General features: G+C 49.6%; 1 protein-coding gene across 1 annotated transcript in view; it reads right to left on the bottom strand.

Annotated features, from left to right (window-relative positions):
- The window catches only part of LOC121573444 (guanine nucleotide exchange factor subunit RIC1-like), a 111,305-nt gene that overhangs the window by 20,392 nt on the left and 65,332 nt on the right, over positions 1–25,581 (bottom strand). Inside the window, exons 6-15 of the mRNA XM_041885447.1 lie at positions 23,491–23,627; positions 23,159–23,250; positions 22,159–22,247; positions 15,010–15,154; positions 13,239–13,443; positions 9,808–10,029; positions 9,612–9,650; positions 9,145–9,345; positions 7,168–7,328; positions 6,555–6,693 (exon numbers count right to left, since the gene is read on the bottom strand). Coding sequence (XP_041741381.1) covers positions 6,555–6,693; positions 7,168–7,328; positions 9,145–9,345; positions 9,612–9,650; positions 9,808–10,029; positions 13,239–13,443; positions 15,010–15,154; positions 22,159–22,247; positions 23,159–23,250; positions 23,491–23,627 — 1,430 coding nt within the window. The remainder of the gene's footprint in view (positions 1–6,554; positions 6,694–7,167; positions 7,329–9,144; positions 9,346–9,611; positions 9,651–9,807; positions 10,030–13,238; positions 13,444–15,009; positions 15,155–22,158; positions 22,248–23,158; positions 23,251–23,490; positions 23,628–25,581) is intronic.

Below are 25,581 nucleotides of genomic sequence, written 5' to 3' on the forward strand. Positions count from 1 at the left end.
CCTGCTGTGGGGCTCTGAGCGTGATGCCGGTCTCTGTGCGTACGGAGGTGAGGTGTGTGTGTCTGTGTGTGTACCTGCTGTGGGGCTCTGAGCGTGATGCCGGTCTCTGTGCGTACGGAGGTGAGGGTTTGTGTCTGTGTGTGTACCTGCTGTGGGGGCTCTGAGCGTGATGCCGGTCTCTGTGCGTACGGAGGTGAGGGTGTGTGTCTGTGTGTGTACCTGCTGTGGGGCTCTGAGCGTGATGCCGGTCTCTGTGCGTACGGAGGTGAGGGTGTGTGTCTGTGTGTGTACCTGCTGTGGGGCTCTGAGCGTGATGCCCGTCTCTGTGCGTACGGAGGTGAGGGTGTGTGTCTGTGTGTGTACCTGCTGTGGGGCTCTGGCGTGATGCCGGTCTCTGTGCGTACGGAGGTGAGGGTGTGTGTCTGTGTGTGTACCTGCTGTGGGGCTCTGAGCGTGATGCCCGTCTCTGTGCGTACGGAGGTGAGGGTGTCTGTGTGTGTACCTGCTGTGGGGCTCTGAGCGTGATGCCCGTCTCTGTGCGTACGGAGGTGAGGGTGTCTGTGTGTGTACCTGCTGTGGGGCTTTGAGCGTGATGCCCGTCTCTGTGCGTACGGAGGTGAGGGTGTGTGTCTGTACCTGCTGTGGGGCTCTGAGCGTGATGCCCATCTCTGTGCGTACGGAGGTGAGGGTGTGTGTCTGTGTGTGTACCTGCTGTGGGGCTCTGAGCGTGATGCCGGTCTCTGTGCGTACGGAGGTGAGGGTGTGTGTCTGTGTGTGTACCTGCTGTGGGGCTCTGAGCGTGATGCCCGTCTCTGTGCGTACGGAGGTGAGGTGTGTGTCTGTGTGTGTACCTGCTGTGGGGCTCTGAGCGTGATGCCCGTCTCTGTGCGTACGGAGGTGAGGGTGTGTGTCTGTGTGTGTACCTGCTGTGGGGCTCTGAGCGTGATGCCCGTCTCTGTGCGTACGGAGGTGAGGGTGTGTGTCTGTGTGTGTACCTGCTGTGGGGCTCTGAGCGTGATGCCGGTCTCTGTGCGTACGGAGGTGAGGGTGTGTGTCGTGTGTGTACCTGCTGTGGGGCTCTGAGCGTGATGCCCGTCTCTGTGCGTACGGAGGTGAGGGTGTGTGTCTGTGTGTGTACCTGCTGTGGGGGCTCTGAGCGTGATGCCCGGTCTCTGTGCGTACGGAGGTGAGGGTGTGTGTCTGTGTGTGTACCTGCTGTGGGGCTCTGAGCGTGATGCCGGTCTCTGTGCGTACGGAGGTGAGGGTGTGTGTGTGTGTGTGTACCTGCTGTGGGCTCTGAGCGTGATGCCCGTCTCTGTGCGTACGGAGGTGAGGTGTGTGCTGTGTGTGTACCTGCTGTGGGGCTCTGAGCGTGATGCCGGTCTCTGTGCGTACGGAGGTGAGGGTGTGTGTGTGTGTGTGTACCTGCTGTGGGGCTTTGAGCGTGATGCCGGTCTCTGTGCGTACGGAGGTGAGGGTGTGTGTCTGTGTGTGTACCTGCTGTGGGGCTCTGAGCGTGATGCCGGTCTCTGTGCGTACGGAGGTGAGGGTGTGTGTCTGTGTGTGTACCTGCTGTGGGGCTCTGAGCGTGATGCCCGTCTCTGTGCGTACGGAGGTGAGGGTGTGTGTCTGTGTGTGTACCTGCTGTGGGGCTCTGAGCGTGATGCCCGTCTCTGTGCGTACGGAGGTGAGGGTGTGTGTCTGTGTGTGTACCTGCTGTGGGGCTCTGAGCGTGATGCCCGTCTCTGTGCGTACGGAGGTGAGGGTGTGTGTGTGTGTGTACCTGCTGTGGGGCTCTGAGCGTGATGCCGGTCTCTGTGCGTACGGAGGTGAGGGTGTGTGTCTGTGTGTGTACCTGCTGTGGGGCTTTGAGCGTGATGCCGGTCTCTGTGCGACGGAGGTGAGGGTGTGTGTGTGTGTGTACCTGCTGTGGGGCTCTGAGCGTGATGCCGGTCTCTGTGCGTACGGAGGTGAGGGTGTGTGTCTGTGTGTGTACCTGCTGTGGGGCTCTGAGCGTGATGCCGGTCTCTGTGCGTACGGAGGTGAGGGTTTGTGTCTGTGTGTGTACCTGCTGTGGGGCTCTGAGCGTGATGCCGGTCTCTGTGCGTACGGAGGTGAGGGTGTGTGTCTGTGTGTGTACCTGCTGTGGGGCTCTGAGCGTGATGCCGGTCTCTGTGCGTACGGAGGTGAGGTGTGTCTGTGTGTGTACCTGCTGTGGGGCTCTGAGCGTGATGCCCGTCTCTGTGCGTACGGAGGTGAGGGTGTGTGTCTGTGTGTGTACCTGCTGTGGGGCTCTGAGCGTGATGCCGGTCTCTGTGCGTACGGAGGTGAGGGTGTGTGTCTGTGTGTGTACCTGCTGTGGGGCTCTGAGCGTGATGCCCGTCTCTGTGCGTACGGAGGTGAGGGTGTCTGTGTGTGTACCTGCTGTGGGGCTCTGAGCGTGATGCCCGTCTCTGTGCGTACGGAGGTGAGGGTGTCTGTGTGTGTACCTGCTGTGGGGCTTTGAGCGTGATGCCCGTCTCTGTGCGTACGGAGGTGAGGGTGTGTGTCTGTACCTGCTGTGGGGCTCTGAGCGTGATGCCCATCTCTGTGCGTACGGAGGTGAGGGTGTGTGTCTGTGTGTGTACCTGCTGTGGGGCTCTGAGCGTGATGCCGGTCTCTGTGCGTACGGAGGTGAGGGTGTGTGTCTGTGTGTGTACCTGCTGTGGGGCTCTGAGCGTGATGCCCGTCTCTGTGCGTACGGAGGTGAGGTGTGTGTCTGTGTGTGTACCTGCTGTGGGGCTCTGAGCGTGATGCCCGTCTCTGTGCGTACGGAGGTGAGGGTGTGTGTCTTGTGTGTACCTGCTGTGGGGCTCTGAGCGTGATGCCCGTCTCTGTGCGTACGGAGGTGAGGGTGTGTGTCTGTGTGTGTACCTGCTGTGGGGCTCTGAGCGTGATGCCGGTCTCTGTGCGTACGGAGGTGAGGGTGTCTGTGTGTGTACCTGCTGTGGGGCTCTGAGCGTGATGCCCGTCTCTGTGCGTACGGAGGTGAGGGTGTGTGTCTGTGTGTGTACCTGCTGTGGGGCTTTGAGCGTGATGCCCGTCTCTGTGCGTACGGAGGTGAGGGTGTGTCTGTGTGTGTACCTGCTGTGGGGCTCTGAGCGTGATGCCCGTCTCTGTGCGTACGGAGGTGAGGGTGTGTGTCTGTGTGTGTACCTGCTGTGGGGCTCTGAGCGTGATGCCCGTCTCTGTGCGTACGGAGGTGAGGGTGTGTGTCTGTGTGTGTACCTGCTGTGGGGCTTTGAGCGTGATGCCGGTCTCTGTGCGTACGGAGGTGAGGGTGTGTGTCTGTGTGTGTACCTGCTGTGGGGCTTTGAGCGTGATGCCGGTCTCTGTGCGTACGGAGGTGAGGGTGTGTGTCTGTGTGTGTACCTGCTGTGGGGCTCTGAGCGTGATGCCGGTCTCTGTGCGTACGGAGGTGAGGGTGTGTGTCTGTGTGTGTACCTGCTGTGGGGCTCTGAGCGTGATGCCGGTCTCTGTGCGTACGGAGGTGAGGGTGTGTGTCTGTGTGTGTACCTGCTGTGGGGCTCTGAGCGTGATGCCCGTCTCTGTGCGTACGGAGGTGAGGGTGTGTGTGTGTGTACCTGCTGTGGGGCTCTGAGCGTGATGCCGGTCTCTGTGCGTACGGAGGTGAGGGTGTGTGTGTGTGTACCTGCTGTGGGGCTCTGAGCGTGATGCCGGTCTCTGTGCGTACGGAGGTGAGGGTGTGTGTCTGTGTGTGTACCTGCTGTGGGGCTCTGAGCGTGATGCCGGTCTCTGTGCGTACGGAGGTGAGGGTGTGTGTCTGTGTGTGTACCTGCTGTGGGGGCTCTGAGCGTGATGCCGGTCTCTGTGCGTACGGAGGTGAGGTGTGTGTCTGTGTGTGTACCTGCTGTGGGGCTCTGAGCGTGATGCCCGTCTCTGTGCGTACGGAGGTGAGGGTGTGTGTCTGTGTGTGTACCTGCTGTGGGGCTCTGAGCGTGATGCCCCGTCTCTGTGCGTACGGAGGTGAGGGTGTGTGTCTGTGTGTGTACCTGCTGTGGGGCTTTGAGCGTGATGCCGGTCTCTGTGCGTACGGAGGTGAGGGTGTGTGTCTGTGTGTGTACCTGCTGTGGGGCTTTGAGCGTGATGCCGGTCTCTGTGCGTACGGAGGTGAGGGTGTGTGTCTGTGTGTGTACCTGCTGTGGGGCTCTGAGCGTGATGCGGTCTCTGTGCGTACGGAGGTGAGGGTGTGTGTCTGTGTGTGTACCTGCTGTGGGGGCTCTGAGCGTGATGCCGGTCTCTGTGCGTACGGAGGTGAGGGGTGTGTGTCTGTGTGTGTACCTGCTGTGGGGCTCTGAGCGTGATGCCCGTCTCTGTGCGTACGGAGGTGAGGGTGTGTGTCTGTGTGTGTACCTGCTGTGGGGCTCTGAGCGTGATGCCCGTCTCTGTGCGTACGGAGGTGAGGGTGTGTGTGTGTACCTGCTGTGGGGCTCTGAGCGTGATGCCGGTCTCTGTGCGTACGGAGGTGAGGGTGTGTGTGTGTGTACCTGCTGTGGGGCTCTGAGCGTGATGCCGGTCTCTGTGCGTACGGAGGTGAGGGTGTGTCTGTGTGTGTACCTGCTGTGGGGCTCTGAGCGTGATGCCGGTCTCTGTGCGTACGGAGGTGAGGGTGTGTGTCTGTGTGTGTACCTGCTGTGGGGCTCTGAGCGTGATGCCCGTCTCTGTGCGTACGGAGGTGAGGGTGTGTGTCTGTGTGTGTACCTGCTGTGGGGCTCTGAGCGTGATGCCCGTCTCTGTGCGTACGGAGGTGAGGGTGTGTGTCTGTGTGTGTACCTGCTGTGGGGCTCTGAGCGTGATGCCCGTCTCTGTGCGTACGGAGGTGAGGGTGTGTGTCTGTGTGTGTACCTGCTGTGGGGCTTTGAGCGTGATGCCGGTCTCTGTGCGTACGGAGGTGAGGGTGTGTGTCTGTGTGTGTACCTGCTGTGGGGCTTTGAGCGTGATGGCGGTCTCTGTGCGTACGGAGGTGAGGGTGTGTGTCTGTGTGTGTACCTGCTGTGGGGCTCTGAGCGTGATGCCGGTCTCTGTGCGTGACGGAGGTGAGGGTGTGTGTCTGTGTGTGTACCTGCTGTGGGGCTCTGAGCGTGATGCCGGTCTCTGTGCGTACGGAGGTGAGGGTGTGTGTCTGTGTGTACCTGCTGTGGGGCTCTGAGCGTGATGCCCGTCTCTGTGCGTACGGAGGTGAGGGTGTGTGTCTGTGTGTGTACCTGCTGTGGGGCTCTGAGCGTGATGCCCGTCTCTGTGCGTACGGAGGTGAGGGTGTGTGTGTGTGCACCTGCTGTGGGGGCTCTGAGCGTGATGCCGGTCTCTGTGCGTACGGAGGTGAGGGTGTGTGTGTGAGTACCTGCTGTGGGGCTCTGAGCGTGATGCCGGTCTCTGTGCGTACGGAGGTGAGGGTGTCTGTGTGTGTACCTGCTGTGGGGCTCTGAGCGTGATGCCGGTCTCTGTGCGTACGGAGGTGAGGGTGTGTGTCTGTGTGTGTACCTGCTGTGGGGCTCTGAGCGTGATGCCCGTCTCTGTGCGTACGGAGGTGAGGGTGTCTGTGTGTGTACCTGCTGTGGGGCTCTGAGCGTGATGCCCGTCTCTGTGCGTACGGAGGTGAGGGTGTGTGTCTGTGTGTGTACCTGCTGTGGGGCTCTGTGCGTACGGAGGTGAGGGTGTCTGTGTGTGTACCTGCTGTGGGGCTCTGAGCGTGATGCCCGTCTCTGTGCGTACGGAGGTGAGGGTGTGTGTCTGTGTGTGTACCTGCTGTGGGGCTCTGAGCGTGATGCCCGTCTCTGTGCGTACGGAGGTGAGGGTGTCTGTGTGTGTACCTGCTGTGGGGCTCTGAGCGTGATGCCCATCTCTGTGCGTACGGAGGTGAGGGTGTGTGTCTGTGTGTGTACCTGCTGTGGGGCTCTGTGCGTACGGAGGTGAGGGTGTCTGTGTGTGTACCTGCTGTGGGGCTCTGAGCGTGATGCCCGTCTCTGTGCGTACGGAGGTGAGGGTGTGTGTCTGTGTGTGTACCTGCTGTGGGGCTCTGAGCGTGATGCCCGTCTCTGTGCGTACGGAGGTGAGGGTGTGTGTCTGTGTGTGTACCTGCTGTGGGGCTCTGAGCGTGATGCCCATCTCTGTGCGTACGGAGGTGAGGGTGTGTGTCTGTGTGTGTACCTGCTGTGGGGCTCTGAGCGTGATGCCCGTCTCTGTGCGTACGGAGGTGAGGGTGTGTGTCTGTGTGTGTACCTGCTGTGGGGCTCTGAGCGTGATGCCGGTTCTGTGCGTACGGAGGTGAGGGTGTCTGTGTGTGTACCTGCTGTGGGGCTTTGAGCGTGATGCCCGTCTCTGTGCGTACGGAGGTGAGGGTGTGTGTCTGTGTGTGTACCTGCTGTGGGGCTCTGAGCGTGATGCCGGTCTCTGTGCGTACGGAGGTGAGGGTGTCTGTGTGTGTACCTGCTGTGGGGCTCTGAGCGTGATGCCCGTCTCTGTGCGTACGGAGGTGAGGGTGTCTGTGTGTGTACCTGCTGTGGGGCTTTGAGCGTGATGCCCGTCTCTGTGCGTACGGAGGTGAGGGTGACAGACACCACCAGTGCAGGATGAGGAATGTAGTGAGACATGGACACCTCCTGAAGCAGCTCAACACTAGCTGACGGATTGGGCCTACGGAGAGAGACGCACACACACAGGAGCGATAGAGGGAAACACAATCAATACACTACTAGTAGCATTCACTGTATTGGTCAGTTGTAAAGCGCAACCCCAGTTAAGGCCCAAACCAATGTTCAGAAACTTCCTTTTGGACTGTTTTGTAGGTTACTATGACATCTTGTCACTTTATCTTACTTCCTTATTTGTGTAAACTCTCTTTATTTTCGTATCTACACTGGTAACATGTTTCATGAGCTGAAGTAAAAAATCCCATCATGTGATAAGTATTATTGGGTTTTTCCCCACCTGACTTTCTCTTCACAACAGTATTGATTACTGTCTGAGACCTTCTCGGTCAGGTGACATTCAGTACCTGTCCTGTCCTGCTAGTAATGTTGTGTGTGAGAGTGAGAGAGATTTTGTTTGTTGAGTATGAGTGGGTGTGCATGCCTGTGCCTGTCCTCAGCACTGTGTGTATCAGCCTACCCGTCATGCCTCCTCTCAATGCTGTAGAGGCAGATGGAGCAGTCTGCTCTGAAGAGGATGATCATGTCTCTGAACACGTTGAGCAGCAGAGTGTCAGAGTGCAGCTTGGTGATGGATGAGAAGGTATTATCCAGGTTAGACGACCGCAGGTACAGACGCAGCTAGCCAGGGAGAAATAGCACAATCATTACATCTACTGTATATATCTACCAATCAGATAAAGTCACAGCTAGCCAGGAGGACAGGAGAAACATTCAATACTGTTGTTCTTTTCGTCTCTCAATCAATCAGTCAGTCAGTCAGTCAGTCAGTCAGTCAGTCACTCTACAATTCATCCCTCTACATTTCATCTAAACACAATGAGAATAGGGTGTAGTGAAAAAAGGGGGGTATTGTGCTGGATTGTCAGTTATCTGTGTCCTGTCCTGGCGTGTTGTATCCTGTTGTGTCATATTGTATTGTGTCGTGTCGTATTGTATTGTGTTCGGTTGTGTCGTATTGTGTCGTGTCGTGTATTGTACACTACCGGTCAAAAGTTTTAGAACACCTACTCATTGAAGGGTTTTTCTTTATTTTTACTATTTTCTACATTGTAGAATAATAGTGAAGACATCAAAACTATGAAATAACACATATGGAATCATGTAGTAACCAAAAAAGTGTTAAACAAATCAAAATATATTTTATATTTGAGATTCTTCAAATAGCCACCCTTTGCCTTGATGACAGCTTTGCACACTCTTGGCATTCTCTCAACCAGCTTCATGAGGTAGTCACCTGGAATGAATTTATATTAACAGGTTTGCCTTCTTAAAAGTTAATTTGTGGAATTTCTTTCCTTCTTAATGCGTTTGAGCCAGTCAGTTGTGTTGTAACAAGGTAGGGGGGGGTATACAGAAGATAGTCCTATTTGGTAAAAGACCAAGTCCATATTATGGCAAGAACAGCTCAAATAAGCAAAGAGAAACGACAGTCCATCATTACTTTAAGACATGAAGGTCAGTCAATACGGTACATTTAAGAACTTTGAACGTTTCTACAAGTGCAGTCGCAAAAACCATCAAGCACTATGATGAAACTGGCTCTCATGAGGACCGCCACAGGAATGGAAGACCCAGAGTTACCTCTGCTGCAGAGGATAAGTTCATTCGAGTTACCAGCCTCAGAAATTGCAGCCCAAATAAATGCTTCACAGAGTTCAAGTAACAGACACATCTCAACATCAAATGTTCAGAGGAGACTGTGTGAATCAGGCCTTCATAGTCGAATTTCTGCAAAGAAACCACTACTAAAGGACACCAATAATAAGAAGAGACTTGCTTGGGCCAAGAAACACGAGCAATGGACAATAGACCAGTGGAAATTTGTCCTTTGGTCTGGAGTCTAAATTTTAGATTTTTGGTTCCAACCACCGTGTCTTTGTGAGACGCGGTGTGGGTGAACGGATGATCTCCGCATGTGTATTTCCCACCGTAACGCATGGAGGTGGTGGTGTTATGGTGTGGGGATGCTTTGCTGGTGACGACCTCAACCAAATTGAGATGGTTTGGGATGAGTTGGACCACAGAGTGAATGAAAAGCAGCTAACAAATGCTCAGCATATGTGGGAACTCCTTCACGACTGTTGGAAAAGCATTCCAGGTGAAGCTGGTTGACAGAATGCCACGAGTGTGCAAAGCTGTCATCAAGGCAAAGGGTGGCTATTTGAAGAATCTCAAATATAAAATATATTTTGATTTCTTTAACACTTTTTTGGTTACTACATGATTCCATATGTTATTTCATAGTTTTGATGTCTTCACTATTATTCTACAGTGTAGAAAATAGTAAAAAATTAAGAAAAACCCTTGAATGAGTAGGTGTTCTAAAACTTTTGACCATTAGTTTATTGTGTTGTGTCATGTCGTATTGTGTCGTGTCGTGTCGTGTCGTGTTGTGTTGTGTTGTATTGTGTTGTATTGTGTTGTATTGTCTCACCTCTTCTTGCTGGTCGATGAAGTTGTAACAGGCAACAACAACAAAGCCATTCCACCAGACCAGCCCCCCTGTAACGGTCATGTTCTGCTCCTGAGTGATGTTCCCAAACAACTTCCATTTCCTGGTGGACATGGAGTAATGTGCAAATCCACGTCTCCCTGCTACCGCTATGCACTGGCCTGCTGTGTCTATGGCTGCAAACTAGAGACGCACAGGGACATCAATAGATACATTTACTAGACACACACACACACACACACACACACACACACACAGACAGACAGACACAGGCACACACACACACACACAGCCTCATTCATGATCCTACTGTATCTATAGCTGCAAAGTGAACGAGGACATTTTGGACAAACGTTATTGATTTACCTACTCAGGCTAATGTTTTATATAGCTGGGCTACAATCAATCTCAGACACACACACGTAGAAGTATTTCCCACACTGACTCACCCGTATAGGCCAGTTGTTCTCTAGGTATGTACTGTGAATCTACGAGAGAGAGTATTACTGACATGATAATACAACTCATATCAACGCTAAATCTGAAGGGGATTCTTAGACTATAAATTGTACACTTTTACATAATTTAAAAAAACGATTAAACTTGAGATAGATAGCCAACTAAGAAGTGCGTATGAGGTTTTACCTGGACAACGTGCCAGTGCTTGTGTCCCAGTAAAGTGCTGAGTCCCTGAGAGGTAGAGTTGGGTGAGGGGGTGGAGGGGTGGTGGGGGGGGCTGCCCTCCCCACCGTGGGGGAGGTTATGGGGGTGGGGGCTCTCTGAGCTGCTAGAGGGGAGCTGGGTGGGGTCACCACAGGTTAGGTAGAGACGGTCCTCCCCGTGCAGTAACACCTGCTCCTGGTTATTCTGGAGACAACAGGTACTCATTATTCCTCATATAAAAGACTATGCAGAATACATCACTTTTTCGTACACTTGTGTATTATACACCACAATATACAGTGCCTTCAGAAAGTATTCACACCCCTGGACTTTATCCACATTTTGATGTGTTGCAGCCTGAATAAAACATTTAGTAAATTTAGATTATTTTTGTCACTGGCCCATAATGTCAAAGTTAAATTATGGTTTTAGAAATGTTTACAAATTAATAAAAAATGAAAAGCTGAAATGTCTTGAGTCAATAAGCGTTCAACCATTTTGTTATGGCAAGCCTAAATAAGTTTGGGAGTAAAAATGTGCTTAACAAGTCACATATGTTGCATGGACTCACTCTGTGTGCAATAATAGTGTTTAACATTTTTTTTTTTTTTATGACTACCCCATCTTTCTACCCCACACATACAATTATCTGTAAGGTCCCTCACTCGAGCAGTGAATTTCAAACACAGATTCAACCACAAAGACCAGGGAGGTCAAACAAAAAAGCAGATATTGAATATCCCTTTGAGCATGGTGAAGTAATTAATTACACTTTGGATGGTGTATCAATACACCCAGTCACTACAAAGATACATGCGCCCTTCCTAACTTAGTTGCCGGAGAGGAAAGAAACCACTCAGGTAATTCACCATGAGGCCAATGGTGACTTTAAAACAGTTACTGAATTTAATGGCTGTGATAAGAGATAACTGAGGATGGATCAACAACATTGTAGTTACTCCACAATACTAACATAAATGACAGAGTGAAAAGAAGGAAGCTTGTACATAATACAAATATTCCAAAACATGCATCCTGTTTGCAATAAGGCACTAAAGAAATACTGCAAAAAATGTGGCAAATAAATGAACTTTTTGTCCTGAATACAAAGCGTTAAATCCAACACGTCACCGAGTAACACTTCATATTTTCCAAGCATGGTGGTGGCTGCATCACATTATGGATAAGCTTGTCATCAGCAAGGACTAGGGATTTTTTTAGGATAAAAAGAAACAATAGAGCTAAGCACAGGCAAAGTCCTAGAGGAAAACCTGGTCCAGTCTGCTTTCTAACAGACACTGGGAGACAAATTCACCTTTCAGCAGGACATTAACCTAAAACACAAGGCCTTGCTTACCAAGACGACATTGAATGTTCCTGAGCGGCCTATTTACAGTTTTGACTTAAAATCGGCTTGAAAATCTAGGGCAAGACTTCAAAATGGCTGTCTAGCAATGATCAACATCCAACTTGACAGAGCTTGAATAATTTTTTAAAGAAAAATGGGCAAATAATTCTAACATGTATTGACTCAAGGTTGAATACTTATCTAATCAAGATAGTGTTTTATTTTCCATTAATTGTAAAAAAATAAAATAAAGTATATATACAGTGGGGGAAAAAGTATTTAGTCAGCCACCAATTGTGCAAGTTCTCCCACTTAAAAATATGAGAGAGGCCTGTAATTTTCATCATAGGTACACGTCAACTATGACAGACAAAATGATAATTTTTTTTCCAGAAAATCACATTGTAGGATTTTTTATGAATTTATTTGCAAATTATGGTGGAAAATAAGTATTTGGTCAATAACAAAAGTTTCTCAATACTTTGTTATATACCCTTTGTTGGCAATGACACAGGTCAAACGTTTTCTGTAAGTCTTCACAAGGTTTTCACACACTGTTGCTGGTATTTTGGCCCATTCCTCCATGCAGATCTCCTCTAGAGCAGTGATGTTTTGGGGCTGTCGCTGGGCAACACAGACTTTCAACTCCCTCCAAAGATTTTCTATGGGGTTGAGATCTGGAGACTGGCTAGGCCACTCCAGGACCTTGAAATGAGTCTTACGAAGCCACTCCTTCGTTGCCCGGGCGGTGTGTTTGGGATCATTGTCATGCTGAAAGACCCAGCCATGTTTCATCTTCAATGCCCTTGCTGATGGAAGGAGGTTTTCACTCAAAATCTCACGATACATGGCCCCATTCATTCTTTCCTTTACACGGATCAGTCGTCCTGGTCCCTTTGCAGAAAAAACAGCCCCAAAGCATGATGTTTCCACCCCCATGCTTCACAGTAGGTTTGGTGTTCTTTGGATGCAACTCAGCATTCTTTGTCCTCCAAACACGACAAGTTGAGTTTTACCAAAAAGTTCTATTTTGGTTTCATCTGACCATATGACATTCTCCCAATCCTCTTCTGGATCATCCAAATGCACTCTAGCAAACTTCAGATGGGCCTGGACATGTACTGGCTTAAGCAGGGGGGACACGTCTGGCACTGCAGGATTTGAGTCCCTGGCGCGTAGTGTGTTACTGATGGTAGGCTTTGTTACTTTGGTCCCAGCTCTCTGCAGGTCATTCACTAGGTCCCCCCGTGTGGTTCTGGGATTTTTGCTCACCGTTCTTGTGATCATTTTGACCCCACGGGGTGAGATCTTGCGTGGAGCCCCAGATCGAGGGAGATTATCAGTGGTCTTATATGTCTTCCATTTCCTAATAATTGCTCCCACAGTTGATTTCTTCAAACCAAGCTGCTTACCTATTGCAGATTCAGTCTTCCCAGCCTGGTGCAGGTCTACAATTTTGTTTCTGGTGTCCTTTGACAGCTCTTTGGTCTTGGCCATAGTGGAGTTTGGAGTGTGACTGTTTGAGGTTGTGGACAGGTGTCTTTTATACTGATAACAAGTTCAAACAGGTGCCATTAATACAGGTAACGAGTGGAGGACAGAGGAGCCTCTTAAAGAAGAAGTTACAGGTCTGTGAGAGCCAGAAATCTTGCTTGTTTGTAGGTGACCAAATACTTATTTTCCACCATAATTTGCAAATAAATTCATAAAAAATCCTACAATGTGATTTTCTGGATTTTTTTTCTCATTTTGTCTGTCATAGTTGACGTGTACCTATGATGAAAATTACAGGCCTCTCATCTTTTTAAGTGGGAGAACTTGCACAATTGGTGGCTGACTAAATACTTTTTTTCCCCCACTGTATATATATATATAAATAATTTTTCTTCCACGTCGACATTAAAGTATTTTGTGTAGATCGTTGACAAACAATGACAATTAAATACATTTTTAATCCCACTTTGTAACACAACAAAATGTGGAAAAAGTCAAGGGGTGTGAATACTTTCTGAGGCACTGTAAGTGGGTTCCAGGTGTGTGTGAGTGTGCATGTCCATAACCTCACCGTGCAGGGGTTGACAGTGAGGGCGCTCTTGATGAAGTGGAACTGCAATATGGAAGCCTGCTGGGTCTGGGGAGGAGCCTCCTCCATGTTCTCTACTAGCTCCGCTTCCTCTCTGCTGGTGATGACCCACAGGTGGTAGCCCTCTGCTCCCCAGCACATTGAGCTGATATTTATAGGGTCCTTTTTAGTGCCGTCTGACCGATACCTGGAGAGAGATGGGATGGCAGAATACTATAAGAAATCAATGAAAGAGCGCCATCTTCAGTCTGTACCGTGGTCTTGTTTTTGTTGTATGGAATGTTTACATCTACAGTGCATTTCGGAGAGTATTCAGACCCCTTCACTTTTTAAACATTTTGTTATGTTACAGCCTTATTCTAAAAATTGATTAAAATAGCCCCCCCCATCAATCTACACAAAATACCCCATAATGACAAAGCAAAAACAGGTTTTTAGAAATGTGTGCAAATTTATAAAAAATGTAAAACTGAAATATGACATTTACACAAGTATTCAGACCCTTTACTCTGTACTTTGTTGAAGCACCTTTGGCAGCGATTACAGCCTTGAGTCTTCTTGGGTATGACGCTACAAGCTTGGCACACCTGTATTTGGAGAGTTTCTCCCATTCTTCTCTGCAGATCCTCTCAAGCTCTGTCAGGTTGGATGGAAAGCGTCGCTGAACAGCTATTTTCAGGTCTCTCCAGAAATGTTTGATCTGTTTCAAGTCAGGGCTCTGGCTGGGCCACTCAAGGACATTCAGAGACTTGTCCCGAAGCCACTCCTGCATTGACTGTGTGCTTAGGGTCGTTGTCCTGTTGAAAGGTGAACCATCGCCCCAGTCGGAGGTCCTGAGCGCTCTGAATCTTGGTTTCATCAGACCAGAGAATCTTGTTTATCATGGTCTGAGAGTCCTTTAGGTGCCTTTTGGCAAACTCCAAGCGGGCTGTCATGTGCCTTTTACTGAGGAGTGGCTTCCGTCTGGCCACTCTACCATAAAGGCCTAATTGGTGGAGTGCTGCAGAGATGGTTGTCCTTCTGAAAGGTTCTCCTATCTCCACAGAGGAACTCTAGAGCTCTGTCAGAGTGACCATCGGGTTCTTGGTCACCTCCCTGACCAAGGCCACCTCCCCCGATTGCTCAGTTTGGCCGGGCGGCCAGCTCTTGGAAGAGTCTTGGTGGTTCCAAACTTCTTCAATTTCAGAATGATGGAGGACACTGTGTTCTTGGGGACCTTCAATGCTGCAGACATTTTTTGGTACCCTTCCCCAGATCTGTGCCTCGACACAATCCTGTCTCTGCGCTTTACTGACAATTCCTTCGACCTCACGACTTGGTTTTTGCTCTGACATGCACTGTCAACTGTGAGACCTTATATAGACAGGTGTGCCTTTCCAAATCATGTCCAATCAATTGAATTTACCACAGGTGGACGTATGTAAATGTGATACTTTTTTTTTTTTTTTATACATTTGCAAAAATTTCTAAAAACCTGTTTTCGCTTTGTCATGATGGGGTATTGTGTGTAGATTGATGAGGGAAAAAATAATTTAATCCATTTTAGAATAAGTCTGTAAAGTAACAAAATGTGGAAAATGTGAAGGGGTTTGAATCTGTTTTCTACATTGCCAATGCTTTTATATGTGGGAGACAAATTCCCTTTTGAAGGCAAATAAAGTTGCGTCTATCCATCTACAACCGTGTAGCTGACTGAACTGCAGAGGTAATTGTGCTATAGGCTAGAGTACTACTTGAAGAAGGCATCACTCACGCAAAGTCCTCCCCCAGGGTACAGATGAGGTGGGCTCCGAACACACTCCACAGAGACAGCCCCCCGCACTCCCAGGTCACCATGGCAACACTGTAGTCGGGGGACCAGCGGATCAGCTTTACCGCGCCCGTCTTGTTCCACACGTCTGAGGAGGAGAGGAGAAACGGACATGACAGGTCAGACAATAATATTTTCTGTAGTAAGGAGGTTTTGTTAAATACCCTTTTAACGCAATCCTGTTGAACCAAACCGTACGGTTCCTGGATATATTCTTCTCACATTGTTTTTTCCGGCCTAACTCCTGCAACATTTCTAGACCAGCACAGTACAGCTACGCTCGGCAGTATGAAACGGGTATGAGAGTACACCGCTTGATTCACCACTTGTTGACATAGATAGGTTGCAGGGTCTCCAGCTTGACAATTCCCATGATGAAATAGAGCTCAGGGTTATGATATGATAGATACTTGACTCCCGAGTGGCGCAGTGGTCTAAGGCACTGCATCGCAGTGCTAGCTGTGCCACTAGAGATCCTGGATCGAATTCAGGCTCTGTCGTAGCCGGCCACGACCGGGAGACCCATGGGGCGGCACACAATTGGCCCAGCGTCGTCCAGGGTAGGGGAGGGAATGGCCGGCAGGGATGTAGCTCAGTTGGTAGAGCATGGTGTTTGCAACGCCAGGGTTGTGGGTTCGAATCCAGTATGAAGAAAAAAAAACTCACTAACTGTAAGTCGCTCTGGATAAGAGCGTCTGCTAAATGACTAAAATGTAAATGTATAGGTCAATAAGATTTCACACTGTACTGTCATTCTATACCATTTACTTCCACTAGGGGGCAGACGCATACCATAACATGTAATCCACTGATTCTGTCTCTACACAGCTTGTGTTGAGGGGAACTAAATACCACCTGCACTTTCCAGTCGAAACCAAAACATGACACTATTTACAATAAAACCAATGTGTGAGACTGGAGAGTAGTTTGTATAAAAGGTAATATACATGAGCAAGTGTCAGGTGGTAGTTAGACAGACATACAAGGGTAGTGTCAGGTGGTAGATAGACAGAGGTACCAGGGTAGCGTCAGGTGGTAGATAGACAGAGGTACCGGGGTAGTGTCAGGTGGTAGATAGACAGAGGTACCAGGGTAGCGTCAGGTGGTAGATAGACAGAGGTACCAGGGTAGTGTCAGGTGGTAGTTAGACAGAGGTACCGGGGTAGTGTCAGGTGGTAGATAGACAGAGGTACCGGGGTAGTGTCAGGTGGTAATTAGACAGAGGTACCGGGGTAGTGTCAGGTGGTAGATAGACAGAGGTACCAGGGTAGTGTCAGGTGGTAGTTAGACAGAGGTACCGGGGTAGTGTCAGGTGGTAGTTAGACAGAGGTACCGGGGTAGTGTCAGGTGGTAGTTAGACAGACATACCAGGGTAGTGTCAGGTGGTAGATAGACAGAGGTACCGGGGTAGTGTCAGGTGGTAATTAGACAGAGGTACCAGGGTAGTGTCAGGTGGTAGATAGACAGAGGTACCGGGGTAGTGTCAGGTGGTAGTTAGACAGACATACCAGGGTAGTGTCAGGTGGTAGTTAGACAGAGGTACCAGGGTAGTGTCAGGTGGTAGTTAGACAGAGGTACCAGGGTAGTGTCAGGTGGTAGTTAGACAGACATACCAGGGTAGTGTCAGGTGGTAGTTAGACAGAGGTACCGGGGTAGTGTCAGGTGGTAGATAGACAGAGGTACCGGGGTAGTGTCAGGTGGTAGATAGACAGACATACCAGGGTAGTGTCAGGTGGTAGTTAGACAGAGGTACCAGGGGTAGTGTCAGGTGGTAGTTAGACAGAGGTACCAGGGTAGTGTCAGGTGGTAATTAGACAGAGGTACGCAGGGGTGAGGGTACCGGGGTAGTGTCAGGTGGTAGTTAGACAGAGATACCGGGTAGTGTCAGGTGGAATTAGACAGACATACCAGGGTAGTGTCAGGTGGTAGTTAGACAGAGGTACCGGGGTAGTGTCAGGTGGTAGTTAGACAGACATACCAGGGGTAGTGTCAGGTGGTAATTAGACAGACATACCAGGTAGTGTCAGGTGGTAGTTAGACAGAGGTACCAGGGGTAGTGTCAGGTGGTAGTTAGACAGAGGTACCAGGGTAGTGTCAGGTGGTAATTAGACAGAGGTACCAGGGTAGTGTCAGGTGGTAGTTAGACAGAGGTACCAGGGTAGTGTCAGGTGGTAATTAGACAGACATACCAGGGTAGTGTCAGGTGGTAGTTAGACAGACATACCAGGGTAGTGTCAGGTGGTAGTTAGACAGAGGTACCAGGGTAGTGTCAGGTGGTAGTTAGACAGAGGTACCGGGGTAGTGTCAGGTGGTAATTAGACAGAGGTACCGGGGTAGTGTCAGGTGGTAATTAGACAGAGGTACCAGGGTAGTGTCAGGTGGTAGTTAGACAGACATACCGGGGTAGTGTCAGGTGGTAGTTAGACAGAGGTACCGGGGTAGTGTCAGGTGGTAGTTAGACAGAGATACCAGGGTAGTGTCAGGTGGTAGTTAGACAGGACATACCAGGGTAGTGTCAGGTGGTAGTTAGACAGAGGTACCAGGGTAGTGTCAGGTGGTAGTTAGACAGAGGTACCGGGGTAGGTCAGGTGGTAGTTAGACAGAGGTACCAGGGTAGTGTCAGGTGGAAGTTAGACAGAGGTACCAGGGTAGTGTCAGGTGGTAGTTAGACAGAGATACCAGGGTAGTGTCAGGTGGTAGTTAGACAGACATACCAGGGTAGTGTCAGGTGGTATTAGACAGAGATACCAGGGGGTAGTGTCAGGTGGTAATTAGACAGACATACCAGGGTAGTGTCAGGTGGTAGTTAGACAGACATACCAGGGTAGTGTCAGGTGGTAGTTAGACAGAGATACCAGGGTAGTGTCAGGTGGTAGTTAGACAGACATACCAGGGTAGTGTCAGGTGGTAGTTAGACAGAGGTAGGTAGTGTCAGGTGATAGACAGAGCACACCAGGGTAGTGTCAGGTGGTAGTTAGACAGAGGTACCAGGGTAGTGTCAGGTGGTAGTTAGACAGACATACCAGGGTAGTGTCAGGTGGTAGTTAGACAGAGGTACCGGGGTAGTGTCAGGTGGTAGATAGACAGACATACCAGGGTAGTGTCAGGTGGTAGTTAGACAGAGGTACCAGGGTAGTGTCAGGTGGTAGTTAGACAGAGGTACCAGGGTAGTGTCAGGTGGTAGTTAGACAGAGGTACCAGGGTAGTGTCAGGTGGTAGTTAGACAGAGGTACCAGGGTAGTGTCAGGTGGTAGTTAGACAGAGGTACCAGGGGTAGTGTCAGGTGGTAGTTAGACAGAGATACCAGGGGTAGTGTCAGGTGGTAGTTAGACAGAGGTACCAGGGTAGTGTCAGGTGGTAGTTAGACAGAGGTACCAGGGTAGTGTCAGGTGGTAGTTAGACAGAGGTACCAGGGGTAGTGTCAGGTGGTAATTAGACAGAGGTACCGGGGTAGTGTCAGGTGGTAATTAGACAGAGGTACCGGGGTAGTGTCAGGTGGTAGTTAGACAGACATACCGGGGTAGTGTCAGGTGGTAGTTAGACAGAGGTACCGGGGTAGTGTCAGGTGGTAGTTAGACAGACATACCAGGGTAGTGTCAGGTGGTAATTAGACAGACATACCAGGGTAGTGTCAGGTGGTAGTTAGACAGAGGTACCAGGGTAGTGTCAGGTGGTAGTTAGACAGAGGTACCGGGGTAGTGTCAGGTGGTAGTTAGACAGACATACCAGGGTAGTGTCAGGTGGTAATTAGACAGACATACCAGGGTAGTGTCAGGTGGTAGTTAGACAGAGGTACCAGGGTAGTGTCAGGTGGTAGTTAGACAGAGGTACCAGGGTAGTGTCAGGTGGTAGTTAGACAGACATACCAGGGTAGTGTCAGGTGGTAGTTAGACAGAGCATACCAGGGTAGTGTCAGGTGGTAGTTAGACAGACATACCAGGGTAGTGTCAGGTGGTAGTTAGACAGAGATACCAGGGTAGTGTCAGGTGGTAGTTAGACAGACATACCAGGGTAGTGTCAGGTGGTAGTTAGACAGACGTACCAGGGTAGTGTCAGGTGGTAGTTAGACAGAGGTACCAGGGTAGTGTCAGGTGGTAGTTAGACAGACATACCAGGGTAGTGTCAGGTGGTAGTTAGACAGAGGTACCAGGGTAGTGTCAGGTGGTAGTTAGACAGACATACCAGGGTAGTGTCAGGTGGTAGTTAGACAGAGGTACCAGGGTAGTGTCAGGTGGTAGTTAGACAGAGGTACCAGGGTAGTGTCAGGTGGTAGTTAGACAGAGTCCGGGCATGGGTAGGGGGTAGTTAGACAGAGGCACCAGGGTAGTGTCAGGTGGTAGTTAGACAGAGGTACCAGGGTAGTGTCAGGTGGTAGTTAGACAGAGGTACCAGGGTAGTGTCAGGTGGTAATTAGACAGAGGTACCGGGGTAGTGTCAGGTGGTAATTAGACAGAGGTACGGGGTAGTGTCAGGTGGTAATTAGACAGAGGTACCAGGGTAGTGTCAGGTGAAGTAATTAGACAGAGGTACCGGGATAGTGTCAGGTGGTAATTAGACAGAGGTACCGGGTAGTGTCAGGTGGTAATTAGACAGAGGTACGGGGTAGTGTCAGGTGGTAATTAGACAGAGGCACGGGGTAGTGTCAGGTGGTAATTAGACAGAGGTACCGGGGTAGTGTCAGGTGGTAATTAGACAGAGGCACGAGGTCAGGTGGTAATTAGACAGAGGTACCGGGTAGTGTCAGGTGGTAATTAGACAGAGGTACCGGGGGTAGTGTCAGGTGGTAGTTAGACAGAGGTACCGGGGTAGTGTCAGGTGGTAGATAGACAGACATACCAGGGTAGTGTCAGGTGGTAATTAGACAGAGGTACCGGGGTAGTGTCAGGTGGTAATTAGACAGAGGTACCGGGGTAGTGTCAGGTGGTAATTAGACAGAGGTACCGGGGTAGTGTCAGGTGGTAATTAGACAGAGGTACCGGGGTAGTGTCAGGTGGTAGTTAGACAGACATACCGGGGTAGTGTCAGGTGGTAATTAGACAGAGGTACCGGGGTAGTGTCAGGTGGTAATTAGACAGAGGTACCGGGGTAGTGTCAGGTGGTAATTAGACAGAGGTACCGGGGTAGTGTCAGGTGGTAATTAGACAGAGGTACCGGGGTAGTGTCAGGTGGTAATTAGACAGAGGTACCGGGGTAGTGTCAGGTGGTAGATAGACAGAGGTACCGGGGTAGTGTCAGGTGGTAGTTAGACAGAGGTACCAGGGTAGTGTCAGGTGGTAGTTAGACAGACATACCAGGGTAGTGTCAGGTGGTAGTTAGACAGACATACCAGGGTAGTGTCAGGTGGTAGTTAGACAGACATACCTGGGTAGTGTCAGGTGGTAGTTAGACAGACATACCTGGGTAGTGTCAGGTGGTAGTTAGACAGACATACCAGGGTAGTGTCAGGTGGTAGTTAGACAGACATACCAGGGTAGTGTCAGGTGGTAGTTAGACAGACATACCTTGGTAGTGTCAGGTGGTAGTTAGACAGACATACCAGGGTAGTGTCAGGTGGTAGATAGACAGAGGTACCAGGGTAGTGTCAGGTGGTAGTTAGACAGACATACCTGGGTAGTGTCAGGTGGTAGTTAGACAGACATACCAGGGTAGTGTCAGGTGGTAGTTAGACAGACGTACCAGGGTAGTGTCAGGTGGTAATTAGACAGAGGTACCGGGGTAGTGTCAGGTGGTAGTTAGACAGACATACCTGGGTAGTGTCAGGTGGTAGTTAGACAGACATACCAGGGTAGTGTCAGGTGGTAGTTAGACAGAGGTACCGGGGTAGGGTCAGGTGGTAGTTAGACAGAGGTACCGGGGTAGTGTCAGGTGGTAGTTAGACAGAGGTACCGGGGTAGTGTCAGGTGGTAGTTAGACAGAGGTACCGGGGTAGTGTCAGGTGGTAGTTAGACAGACATACCTGGGTAGTGTCAGGTGGTAGTTAGACAGACATACCAGGGTAGTGTCAGGTGGTAGTTAGACAGAGGTACCGGGGTAGGGTCAGGTGGTAGTTAGACAGACGTACCGGGGTAGTGTCAGATGGTAATTAGACAGACGTACCGGGGTAGTGTCAGGTGGTAGATAGACGTACCGGGGTAGTGTCAGGTGGTAGTTAGACATGCCGGGGTAGTGTCAGGTGGTAGTTAGACAGAGGTACCAGGGTAGTGTCAGGTGGTAATTAGACAGAGGTACCTGGGTAGTGTCAGGTGGTAATTAGACAGACATACCAGGGTAGTGTCAGGTGGTAGTTAGACAGAGGTACCTGGGTAGTGTCAGGTGGTAATTAGACAGACATACCAGGGTAGTGTCAGGTGGTAGTTAGACAGACATACCAGGGTAGTGTCAGGTGGTAGTTAGACAGACATACCAGGGTAGTGTCAGGTGGTAGTTAGACAGACATACCAGGGTAGTGTCAGGTGGTAGTTAGACAGACATACCAGGGTAGTGTCAGGTGGTAGTTAGACAGAGGTACCAGGGTAGTGTCAGGTGGTAGTTAGACAGACATACCAGGGTAGTGTCAGGTGGTAGTTAGACAGACATACCAGGGTAGTGTCAGGTGGTAGTTAGACAGAGGTACCGGGGTAGTGTCAGGTGGTAGTTAGACAGACATACCGGGGTAGTGTCAGGTGGTAATTAGACAGACGTACCGGGGTAGTGTCAGGTGGTAGTTAGACAGACGTACCGGGGTAGTGTCAGGTGGTAATTAGACAGACGTACGGTAGTGTCAGGTGGTAGTTAGACAGACATACCGGGGTAGTGTCAGGTGGTAGTTAGACAGACATACCGGGGTAGTGTCAGGTGGTAGTTAGACAGACATACCGGGGTAGTGTCAGGTGGTAGTTAGACAGACATACCGGGGTAGTGTCAGGTGGTAGTTAGACAGACATACCGGGGTAGTGTCAGGTGGTAGTTAGACAGACATACCGGGGTAGTGTCAGGTGGTAGTTAGACAGACATACCGGGGTAGTGTCAGGTGGTAGTTAGACATACCGGAGTAGTGTCAGGTGGTAGTTAGACAGACATACCGGGGTAGTGTGTTTAGGGGTTTGTACATACCAGGGTAGTGTTTAGGGGTGAGCTCCAGCTTGTGGGAGAGCTGCATGGACCCTGTAGTGGTGTCGATACTGTACACCAACACTGAGCCACTGGAACACAGAGAGAAACACGGTCAGTGGATTCAATACATCATTCAATACAATTAGCCTACATTTCCTGAATGAAAAACAACCGCTGAAATAAGGCAACATGAGCATTCAATGAATATGAAAGGTTGGAGATTGAAATCACTGCCATCTACTGTCTGTCACTCAGGTTCTCTCTGTCTCCTGCTGACCTCAGCAGTACAGGACTCTGTAGCCAGGCGTGTCCTGCTGACATTATCACCACAGGCCTCCGTAGCCACCACCTATCTGCTTCAGTGGAACGCTAATTACACAATCAAGAGATACAGACTGAAAGAGGGTAGGGAGAGCAAGCGAGAGAGCGAGAGAGTGAAAGAGAGCGAGAGAGTGAAAGAGAGCGAGAGAGCATGAAAGAGCGAGATATTAGAGAGCGAGCGAGAGAAAGCGAGAGAGAGAGCGAGAATATAGAGCAACATAAAAGATTATGATCTAGAGAGTTTTTCAGTATTTACATAATATATTTTATACGCAGTTATATCTACATATATAAGTAAATATATAGAGAAAGTATATAATAATGTAAGACATATTCCACTTGGCATATTTAAAAATAGCAATAATATAAATAAAAAAAAATTTATTAAAAAATTATATCAAGATATATTTACATAAAATAATAAATGACATATATTTTAAAAATGGTTATATAAAAATATGAGAATTATATTTAATAAATAATAAATATTCGAAAAAAAAAGAAGAGAATTAGCATGAAAGAGCAAGAGAGAGAAAGAGAGCGAGAGAGTGAAAGAGAGCGAGAGAGTGAAAGAGAGCGAGAGAGTGAATGAGAGCGAGAGAGAAAATAGTTCTGACAGTGCTGCACACAATCTGCCCACCAATCACACAAAGATAGACCGGTTCCCAGACACACGTACCTGGCACAGCCAAATGTCATCAGTCTGTACTTATTGTTGACTGCCACACACGTGCCGTCTGTTACATCTGCTGCCCAGACGCCCTGCAGCTGCTGGAGAAGACAAGGCCAGTCAGATCACTGCTCTTCCCTCTGCACACACACACACACACACACACACACACACACACACACACACACACACCTCTGCCTTCACTTTCAATCTCTTTTTTTCCACATACATTATCACACAGTCGTTATGCTTCATTGTTTAACATGATTCACAAAACTCTGCTGCATTGTGTGTGCACTACAGCAAAGCACACACACACAAACCTCTCCCACAGTTCTTACATCTGCGGTGATCCTGTTGGCTACAGGAGTGATGAACCCCAGCCTGCCATCATCCAGCACCACAGCAAAGCCATCCAGAGTCACACAGTACGTCATGTCTCTGATGTACATCCCCTTCAGGTCCAGACACAGACCACCTGCAGAGACGTACACATAAACAAACTCATCAGACAAAACACAACGAGGGGGCTGCATCTAAAACACAACGAGGGGGCTGGATCTAAAACACAACGAGGGGGCTGCATCTAAAACACAACGAGGGGGCTGTATCTAAAACACAACGAGGGGGCTGTATCTAAATCACAACGAGGGGGCTGTATCTAAAACACAACGAGGGGGGCTGTATCTAAAACACAACGAGGGGGCTGTATCTAAAACACAACGAGGGGGCTGCATCTAAATCACAACGAGGGGGCTGCATCTAAAACACAACGAGGGGGCTGTATCTAAAACACAGCGAGGGGGCTGTATCTAAAACACAACGAGGGGGCTGTATCTAAAACACAACGAGGGGCGTATCTAAAACACAACGAGGGGGCTGTATCTAAAACACAACGAGGGGGCTGTATCTAAAACACAACGAGGGGGCTGTATCTAAAAACACAACGAGGGGGCTGCATCTAAAACACAACGAGGGGGCTGCATCTAAAACACAACGAGGGGGCTGCATCTAAAACACAACGAGGGGGCTGTATCTAAAACACAACGAGGGGGCTGTATCTAAAACACAACGAGGGGGCTGTATCTAAAACACAACGAGGGGGCTGTATCTAAAACACAACGAGGGGGCTGTATCTAAAACACAACGAGGGGGCTGTATCTAAAACACAACGAGGGGGCTGTATCTAAAACACAACGAGGGGGCTGTATCTAAAACACAACGAGGGGCTACATCTAAAACACAACGAGGGGGCTGTATCTAAAACACAACGAGGGGGCTGTATCTAAAACACAACGAGGGGGCTGTATCTAAAACACAACGAGGGGGCTACATCTAAAACACAACGAGGGGGCTGTATCTAAAACACAACGAGGGGGCCGTATCTAAAACACAACGAGGGGGCTGTATCTAAAACACAACGAGGGGGCTGTATCTAAAACACAACGAGGGGGCTGTATCTAAAACACAACGAGGGGGCTGCATCTAAAACACAACGAGGGGGTTGTATCTAAATCACAACGAGGGGGCTGCATCTAAAACACAACGAGGGGGCTGTATCTAAAACACAACGAGGGGGTTGTATCTAAAACACAACGAGGGGGCTGCATCTAAAACACAACGAGGGGGTTGTATCTAAAACACAACGAGGGGGCTGCATCTAAAACACAACGAGGGGGTTGTATCTAAAACACAACGAGGGGGCTGCACCTAAAACACAACGAGGGGGCTGTATCTAAAACACAACGAGGGGGCTGTATCTAAAACACAACGAGGGGGTTGTATCTAAAAACACAACGAGGGGGCGTATCTAAAAACACAACGAGGGGGCTGCATCTAAAACACAACGAGGGGGGCTGCATCTAAAAACACAACGAGGGGGCTGTATCTAAAACACAACGAGGGGGCTGTATCTAAAACACAACGAGGGGGCTGCATCTAAAACACAACGAGGGGGCTGTATCTAAAACACAACGAGGGGGCTGTATCTAAAACACAATGAGGGGGTTGTATCTAAATCACAACGAGGGGGTTGTATCTAAAATCACAACAGGGGGGCTGTATCTTAAACACATGGACAGATGGATTTTGTACGTTTGCCCACTGACAAAGAAATTATCAGTCTATAATTTTAATGGTAGGTTTATTTGAACAGTGAGAGACAGAATAACAAAAAAATCCAGAAAACCGCATGTCAAAAATGTTATAAATTGATTTGCATTTTAATGAGGGAAATAAGTATTTGACCCCTCTCAATCAGAAAGATTTCTGAGCTCGAGGTGTCTTTTATACAGGACGAGCTGAGATTAGGAGCACACTCTTAAAGGGAGTGCTCCTAATCTCAGCTTGTTACCTGTATAAAAGACACCTGTCCACAGAAGCAATCAATGAATCAGATTCCAAACACTCCACCATGGTCAAGACCAAAGAGC

This window comes from Coregonus clupeaformis, chromosome 9, assembly GCF_020615455.1.
Source record: "Coregonus clupeaformis isolate EN_2021a chromosome 9, ASM2061545v1, whole genome shotgun sequence".
Lineage (NCBI taxonomy): Eukaryota > Metazoa > Chordata > Actinopteri > Salmoniformes > Salmonidae > Coregonus > Coregonus clupeaformis.